At 47.5% G+C, this 8,709-nt stretch overlaps 2 protein-coding genes across 2 annotated transcripts; one reads left to right on the top strand and one right to left on the bottom strand.

Annotated features, from left to right (window-relative positions):
• Nucleotides 1-1,933: 1,933 nt before the first annotated feature.
• Higd2a (HIG1 hypoxia inducible domain family member 2A) lies at nt 1,934-2,885 on the bottom strand. Its single transcript, XM_032884864.1, has 2 exons — nt 2,666-2,885; nt 1,934-2,358 (listed from the first exon to the last, which is right to left on the bottom strand). Exons 1-2 carry the CDS (start codon nt 2,817-2,819, stop codon nt 2,192-2,194), a joined length of 321 nt encoding a protein of 106 aa, XP_032740755.1. The 5' UTR covers nt 2,820-2,885; the 3' UTR covers nt 1,934-2,191.
• Nop16 (NOP16 nucleolar protein) lies at nt 2,885-7,726 on the top strand. Its single transcript, XM_032884865.1, is given in 5 exon segments — nt 2,885-3,209; nt 3,292-3,393; nt 4,630-4,699; nt 6,573-6,679; nt 7,120-7,726. Coding segments are annotated over 5 exon segments (537 nt in total). The 5' UTR covers nt 2,885-3,095; the 3' UTR covers nt 7,264-7,726.
• Nucleotides 7,727-8,709: the final 983 nt, after the last annotated feature.

The following is an 8,709-nucleotide window of genomic DNA, read 5'->3' as shown; positions in this document are numbered from 1 at the left end:
CTTCTTCCTTGAGAGTGACTAGGACCCTCTGAGACGTGCCGGCTCCCTGCAGTGCAGATGCGCCTCTCTCTTCCGCTATCCCCCCCTGTGGACTTAGGATAAGCAACATGAGCACACCTTCTTCCCCTTAGCAGAGGCTGTAAAACAAGACATTTAAGCCATTATGAGCTACATGGTGTTTGAAAAGATTTGGGTAACTGCCAACAGTATTAGTTCCCTAAGATTGCCATTAAAGAGTACCAAAAAAAACCTGGCTGCCTTAGAGCATCAGAAATCTGTTGTCTCAGTTCTGGAGGCTAAAGTCCCAAAGCTGGGAGTGACCGAGCCACGCCCCCTGGAGATGCTAAGGCAGGACCTGTGCCTCTTCGAGCTTCTGGTAGCTTAGCTCGTGCATCCCTAGGTTTGCAGATACAGCTCTCCAGCTTTGCCTCCACCTCACGTGGCTGTCCGCTTTCATCTTCTTTTCATATATGACTTGTGTGTCCAGTATGGTTTTTTAAATATATGAGGGGCTGGAGAGATGGCTCAGTGGTTAAGAGCACTGGCTGCTCCAGAGGTCCTGAGTTCAATTCCCAGCAACCACATGGTGGCTTAAAACCATCTGTAATGGGATCTGATGCCCTCTTCTGGCAGGTGTATGTGGGGGCGAGGCGGGGCGGGGGGTGGAGCACAAGCTCGTGAGAGTGCGCACACTCATAAATTAAAAAAAAGATTCCAATCTTACTGGATTAAAGCCCACCTTAAAGACTGTATTGATGGTCATGGCTATAAAATCCCTATTGCCAAATAAGGCCTAAAGAACTGAGTTGGAATTCAACTCTTTTTTTTTTTTTTAATATATATTTTTTAAGATTTATTTATGTATGTGAGTACACTGTAGCTGTCTTCAGACACACCAGGAGAGGGCATCCGATCCAATTACAGATGGTCGTGAGCCACCATGTGGTTGCTGGGAATTGAACTCAGGACCTCTGGTAGAGCAATCAGTGCTCTTAACCGCTGAGCCATCTCTCCAGCCCGGAATTCAACTCTTAAGTGTATTTTAGGCGGTGGGCATCATAACACTAGCAGTGGACATTACCTTTAGGTACGGCACCATCTTCAGCTCTTTATGCCCTGTTCTTGCATTCTGTGGGCTTCAGCGTCCCACGCTGGCAATATGCCTCACAGTTAAGATCATGATAGAGATACAAACACCTGTCTCTAGTCACAGACCTTCCACTCAGATCTATAACATGTCAGGAGGGCACACGAAATCTATCTTTATTTCCTTCAGGAAGTGTTCAGAGGGGCAGGGTGACCCACGGGAGGAGTCAGTTCCTCAAGCAACACAGTTGACCACAGATCACAATTGCCTTTGAGGCTTTTGTGTCAAAAGCTGGAGTGGTATATAGATCGGCAGAGCTGAGGGCCTCCTAGAAGGCTGAACTGGAGTAAGAGAAGTACACAATGAATGGTGGTGGTGTGGGCTGGAACATCCTGACTCACGACAGGACTATGACAGGCCTCACCTAAAGGCTACAGAAACTTGGAAATTGCTGGCAAATTTACATCCGACAGTTCACTGAACCAGAATCCCAAGAAATGAGCATTTGGGAATCTCTACTTTTAACTAGTGCCCCAAGCAACTTGACAGTTACAAGGAAAGTTTGGATGGCTCTATATTCCCACCAGGTCCTGTACCGCTGAGCTGTACCCTCAGGTCATTTTAAATGATATACAGTCTAAGTTACCCTACGGAGTGATCTTGGACTCTTAAAGTCATGCACAGGCAAGATTCTTCTCCCTTAGCCTTCAGAATAGTTGAAGGACATGCACTATCGGGCCTAGCTGATTTTTAAAGACCAATCCTACCAACAGTCTGTTCCTTCCTAAACAACGTAGACGAGAAGTCATGGTTCTGATCATAAGAATGAGATTAAGGAGAAATTTATCACATACAAGTGTAATAAGGTTTTATTAAGTAATTAAGGGGATGCATCAAAAAATAGAAGCATGCAACCCAACAGAAAGGGATCTGGGATTTCGAGGGGCGGGGGTGGAGGCGCAAATCAGTCACAAAACCGGTCACTTCCTCACCCAAACGACAATAAGGTCCTGTCAGAAACGAGGCAGCAAGTCTGACAGGGCTGTTTGTTACTCCTGGGTTTTGTAATGATTTCCATGGAGCTTTCAAGACCCAGCCATACACTCAGGATCGAGACTTCATAGTGGATGCTGCTAACCCCAACAAGATGGCTACGACCGTGAAACCCTGGGCAGCGATCCGGGTGCGCATCATTAGTTGGGATCGGTGGCTCTGGCCGCGGTGGAAGCAGTAAAGGCCATACGTGAGGGCAGCCGCCGTACCCAGACAGCCTAGGGAGAAGGCAACAAACACAGGAGGCAACTGGTTGGGTCCTACAGGTCCCTTGGCGATGTAGCCTTCCCGACTTTCCCGGAACCACAACAGGAGGGCGGGAGTGGGTTGTTCTAGAGTCCGCTACATCTAGTCCCAAACCCCGCAACGCCTTTCGATTCGTTTCGCTCATCCCTGCACCGTCCTTTCGTCACACCTCTGGTCCGCTCCCCTTCCCACACCCCAGATTTACTCGGTCCTCCCCTATTTCGTTCCCCTACGAAACAGCTGTCCTCTCGGTCTTCAGTTCCTACAGCACACACTTACCTATAGGCACCATTGGGTTCTCACGGGTCTTGCGAATAAACTTTTCCTTGAAGCCCTCTGGATTGGTGTAGACCGTGGGGCTGAAGCCCTCGATAACTGGGGCCTTGGACGGATCAAAAGGCGCCTCTGGACTCACAGGACCCGGAGCCGCCATACCGACCCGCACAAAACAAGGTAGGACAAAAATCCGGACCCGGGACCCCGCCTTCTGATGAGGTCACCACGGGGCGGGGAAATAGCCTGCTAAGCGTAATACGCAGGCGCCATTGCCCGTTGCTCTCTGGGAACTGTATTAAGTGAACGTGGAGGCGCTAATAATAAAACTACATTTCCCAAGAATCCCTGCGCGAGCTGCAGGGACCGAGACTATTAACACGCGGCTCTGAGAGCGTGTTTCTGAGTTTGAGCTGCTGGTGCGGCAGTTTGCGCGATGCCCAAGGCTAAGGGAAAGACTCGGAGGCAGAAGTTCGGTTACAACGTCAACCGAAAGCGTCTGAACCGGAATGCTCGTCGGAAGGCAGCGCCACGGATCGAGTGGTGAGGGGCCAGTTCGGAGGCGGGGGCTTCGGCTGGGATCGATGGCGATGTGATAGAATCTCTCTCTCTCTCTCTCTCTTTGGCATTAGCTCCCACATGCCTGGGACCACACCAAATCCGTGCGGCAGAACCTGGCGGAGATGGGGTTGGCCATGGACCCCAACAAAGCGGTTCCCCTCCGTAAGAGGAAGGTACTTGATGAAGCAGGTCCAGATACTTTCCTCATTTCTCTCCATTTCCTTCCCCACCTGATCTTCCTTCACTGAGCAGAGTTTCAGAATTTGATCACACACACACACACACACACACACACACACACACCCCTCTTTCCCATATTTGTGATAAAGTCACCTTGCTTACACGAATTCTGTCAAAACCTTTAACGACCTCCTTCATTCATTCACACTCCCTCCTCGACTTAAACCATTTCTTCTCGGGCCTGTTTGGCATCTCAGTGATATTTTCTAGAATGTATCTTTTTCTATCTTTGACTCCTCAGCTTGAGGTTTCTGTTTTCTATAGTGCCTCTATCCGTCACCCCAGACATCCTGTTACTTCCCAACAAATCGTTCTGGACCACCCCTTGAAGCTTTCAAAAATAGCACCGACTTCAACCACAGCCTCGTTCCTGCATTATTTTAATGAATAGTAATTTTAACTACACGATGATGTATTATTTATTTCCACATCTGTATATTGAATGTGCCTCTTAGTCCCTTAATGGGATCTTGTGTTTTGTTCTCCACTAAACTCCCAGGATTGGTAAGATCCTAGTTAACCTAATGAATGGGCTCACTGAGTGAATTTGTTCCATTGACCTCAGGCAAGTTTCTCCCTATTCCTCATGCCAGAGAAAAATGGCCCAAGAGTTTTTTAAGCAATCGTAATGTAAAACTATAACTAAGCACTGTCAGGTAAGCCCTCCCCTGGAAGAAGATATCTGACTTTGCTCCCTGTAACCTATAAAGCACTCTTCATGTTTTTGCTGTGTTACTACACAGCAGGGTAAGGGAGGCATGGGTAGTTGCAGAAAGAGGAATTGCTTGTTAAAAATAATATTGTGGGTGTGAGCTAGAGGTGAGCATGAGCTTACCATGTGTGGGTATGATATGACTATGGCATGAACATATCGTATGTGGTGTGATATGTGAGCGTGGGCATGAACATACCCTGTGTGGTGTGATATATGAGTGTGGGCATGAACATGCCGTGATATGAGTGTGGGCATGAGTGTACCATGTGTGGTGTGATATAAATGTGGGCATGAACATACTGTGTGTGGTGTGACCTAGTTCTGCTTGATCTTGGGCAGGGATTTTTCTGATACTAAGCATACTTGCGTTTGGATGGGCAATGTCCTTCCTTAGCCCTGGTCAAACTCTGATCAAAGGTGCCTGTCTATTGGTCTCAAACCTTTTTCCTTACAGGTAAAGGCCATGGAGGTAGACCCGGAGGAGAGACCCAAGGATCTTGTTCGGAAGCCCTATGTGGTTAATGGTGAGTGTGGGCTGTGTTCTTCTCACAGCTAGGAAGGGCACTCAATCTCTTCAATTTACAGCCAGAGACCAAGATTCAGAGAGAGAGACAAAGTGGTCCGGGGCTCACAGGTAGTAGTGTGTCATAGCCGAGGTGTTTCCCAGCTAATATTGATGAGATCTAAAGCCCTTTAACGACCTGCGAGATCTAAAGCCCTTTAACGACCTGCTGAGTTTTGTTCCCAGTTTCCCATGATGTAAGAGCTTGTCCCGTCATGTAGTCTGTCCAGTGATACATTTATTCTCTGTGTGTTCTGCTATGGAGATTCTCTGCCCTGCAGAGAAGAGAGAATATTTTTGAAATCTTACCTACCCTTCCCCTCCCTGTTGTAGGTTGGTTGTTATTTTCTTATCTGTGTGTTGGGAATTGAACCCTGGGCCTCTTGAATGCTAAGTGTACCCTCAGCCTTTTAGCCACACCTCCAATCAGGTGATTGTATTTTTTTCACATCTCCTGATTTGAATAGACAGATGCTTGACATGAAAGTATTTGACTCCTGTATTTGGCTGATTCACATTAGAATTTTCAGTAGTACATGTGGGGAGAAAAGAATCCCTGCACTCTTCTGTATATATACAAAGCCACATATATTTAAGGTAGTAAGATAATTATGTTTGGTTTTGTTTGCTTGTTTGGTTTAGTTTGGTTTTTTTTTTCTAGACATAGCTGTGTTGCCCTGGCTGTCCTTGAACTCACAAAGATCCAACTACCTTTGTCTCTTCAATTCTGGGATTAAAAGGCACAAGCACCATGACCTGCAAGAATTTTTAAGATTTAAATTCTAGCTAATAGAATTACATAAAATTTACCTTCTTGGCCCTTTTGAAATGTACGGTTCTGACTGGGCAGTGGTGGCACATGCCTTTAATCCCAGTACTCGGGACACAGAAGCAGGCAGATCTCTGAGTTGAGGCCAGCCTGATCTACAGAACAAGGTCAAGCAAGGATAGTCAGGGCTACATCGAGAAACCCCGTCTTGAAAAATAAAGTACAATTGTGTGGGTACATATATTCATATGGCTGAATAATGCAACCCCTGAACTTTGGTTTTGCAAAGCTGAGACTGTCTAACCACCAGGCCAAAGATGATTTGGACTGTATTCTTACAGTCAAAATTTCTATTTTAGTTCCTCACACTTAGATCAGATTTGACCATGTCGTTTCTGTATTTTGCCCATTTTTGCGTAGCTTTTCTTCTTGCTGCCCTGGAGACTGAAATCAGGGTCCTGTTCAGGCTGGGAAAGCATGCTCTGCTATTGAGCTGTACCGGAATTCTGTCTGGCGTTTCTTTTTCTTTTACTCGTGGGTTTTGTTTGAACGATGTCTTGTAATGTAGCTGAGGCTAACCGTGGACTTGATTGTCTTGCTTTAGCCTCGTAAGTGCTGGTACTTCCTACTTGTTTTACAAGTATAACAGTCATTGGCAACACGGTCCGGATTCTCCCTTCACACATAACAGTGCTGTACCTGGGTCTAACCCCGTAGCTCTGGTGTTGAGCAATTCAGACCCCTCCCACTTCAAATGCTGGCTTAGTACTTTCTGTTGGTAGTGGAGTTGAACAGGAATCCAACTTTCCATCTTGCTGCCCCTGGGCCTGGCGCTAGTTAAAATTGGTAAGCTTAGCGCTTTTCATTTTAAATCACAACTGGAGAACTGGTTTTCAGGAGTTGCCATGCTGATGGGTGGGAGGCAGACTTTGGGGTTCTAGGGCCTGAAAACGTGAGTTCTGGCTTTGAATTTGGGAAAGTGCTCCTGTACAACTTTGTGTCATTGGACGGATAGGTGTTTGGGCAGCAAAAGCCTTATCCCATTTCCTGGTTTCCTTTCCCCCAGACCTGGAGGCAGAAGCCAGCCTCCCAGAGAAGAAAGGAAATACCTTGTCTCGGGACCTCATCGATTATGTTCATTACATGGTGGAGAATCACGGGGAGGACTATAAGGTGAGTTCCACCTGCCAGGAAGAACACTTGGGCTTGTGGGGAAAACACACTGGACTGTCTCAGCCTGGTCTGCAGCTGAGTAGAAAAAGAGAAGAAAAAGTCTAGGAAGGAATCCCATTGTTTAAAGATGTTCTTATGTTTGTGTTTTGCCTGTGTGTATGTGTGTGTGTGCTACATGTGTGCCTAGAACCTGTGCGGGTCAACAGAGGGTATTGGATCCCTTAGGATGGGAGTTATAGGCTGCTATGAACTGTTCTGGGTTCTCTCTAAGAGCGGCCGGTTCTTTTAACCATTGAACATACCCTCCAGTCCTCTGCTGGATTTTGAGGTGAGAAAGCTGGACCCCGGGGATAGATTGGAAGTGGCATACTCAATTCAGGCAAAGCTAGGATTTGAACTTCTGCCTGTTTAGCCCTCCACCTGCTGTCCTTCCTTTATAGGCCATGGCCCGGGATGAGAAGAATTACTATCAAGACACCCCAAAACAGATCCGGAATAAGATCAATGTCTATAAGCGCTTTTACCCAACGGAGTGGCAAGTCTTCATGGATTCTCTGCAGAATAAGAAGATGGAGGTAGACTGAGTGGTGCACACCCCAGTCCTAGGTCTACTGGACCAAAGAAACCAACCCCCGGCTGTAAGGCAAGGGATGTATAGTTTCAGATGATGCTGGGAAAGTCCTCTGGAATCAGGTTTTACATGTACACTGTCTCTGCCTCCTCCCCTGCATTCCCCATTCCTTCTGGAGAAGGAACTCTGTTTTGTTTTTTGAGATCATCTCTCTTATAGCCTTATCTGTCCTAGAACGCTCTCTGTAGACCAGGTTGGCCTTGAACTCACAGATACCCACCAGCCTCTTGCCTCCCAGGTGCTGGGATTAAAGGCATGCACCACCACCTTGAGAAGGAACTCTCTTTCGAGGCCATGATTCATGTTCTTTTGGGAGCTTACAGAAAGCCAGGGCCTGCTGTCTTGTGTTCAGAGGAGATGCTCTATTTCAATGTGTTCTGTATATAATAAAAAGAGGGTTTTACCTTTTAACATGACGAGGTGTTTGTTTTGTTTGAGACTGGGCTTCTCTGTGTAGCCCTAGGTGGGATTAAAGGTACCCTTGTGTAGTGTTTTTGCGTTTACTCTGCCCAGCTAACTCTGGAGTTGCCCCAGGGAGAGTTAACCTTCCTAGCGGAAGTGGATTATCAGCCCCGCAGCGAGCACTGCAGCCGCGGACTTTTTTTTTTTTTTTTTTTCCCGGAGCTGGGGACCGAACCCAGGGCCTTGCGCTTGCTAGGCAAGTGCTCTACCACTGAGCTAAATCCCCAACCCCAGCCACGGACTTTTGAAGGCACTGCCTTCCTCCTCTTCAGTGCTCCTGGCCTTGGGTTCCTCCTGAGACTTCCCAGGAAGCCTGGGCTGACTTTAGAAGGCCGAGGAACCAGGTCTTTGCTTACTTTGGATTGCTTGTTGGCCAAGGCTTAAATCAAACCTTAGGGACCCAAGCCTGCCTTCTGGGACTGGCAGATCGCCAGGCACTTCTCTACTGTGTGCCACGCCTGGGCTCTCCATGACCTAGCCATCCTCTGTGGCAGGCCTGTTGCAAGCAGTGGCCTGAGACTGTGATGCCCATTCTGCAACAGGGTCGTGGGCAAGGTGTGAGCAGGGCCTAACTATCCTCAACTGCGAGTGACGCAAAAACCTCCATGTTGTATATTCAGCGCTCTTGGGGGGAAAACGTGCTTTTATACTTGCCTATGACGTTTGGTAAGATGCACTTTTATTTTGTTAGAGGGAAACAGGTCAGGTGTCCACAGTGGGTGTGGGGTGACCTTGAGTCTGTTGTGAAGGTAGCAGTCCATCCTTCCTACAGTGTCAAGAGGCCCTAGAACCATCTAAGTCTGGCCCAGCCCTTAGGATCTAGCATGCTCTGAAGTCCTGTCATTTGGCTTTGTATCTTCCGCCCGCCACAGAATCCAAGTGTGTGTCATTGACTAGAAGGTCCCCTCAGCTTGTGAACATAATTTGGTTGCCAGCT

This window comes from Rattus rattus, chromosome 14, assembly GCF_011064425.1.
Source record: "Rattus rattus isolate New Zealand chromosome 14, Rrattus_CSIRO_v1, whole genome shotgun sequence".
NCBI lineage: Eukaryota > Metazoa > Chordata > Mammalia > Rodentia > Muridae > Rattus > Rattus rattus.
This window is presented reverse-complemented; position numbering and strand designations above follow the sequence as displayed.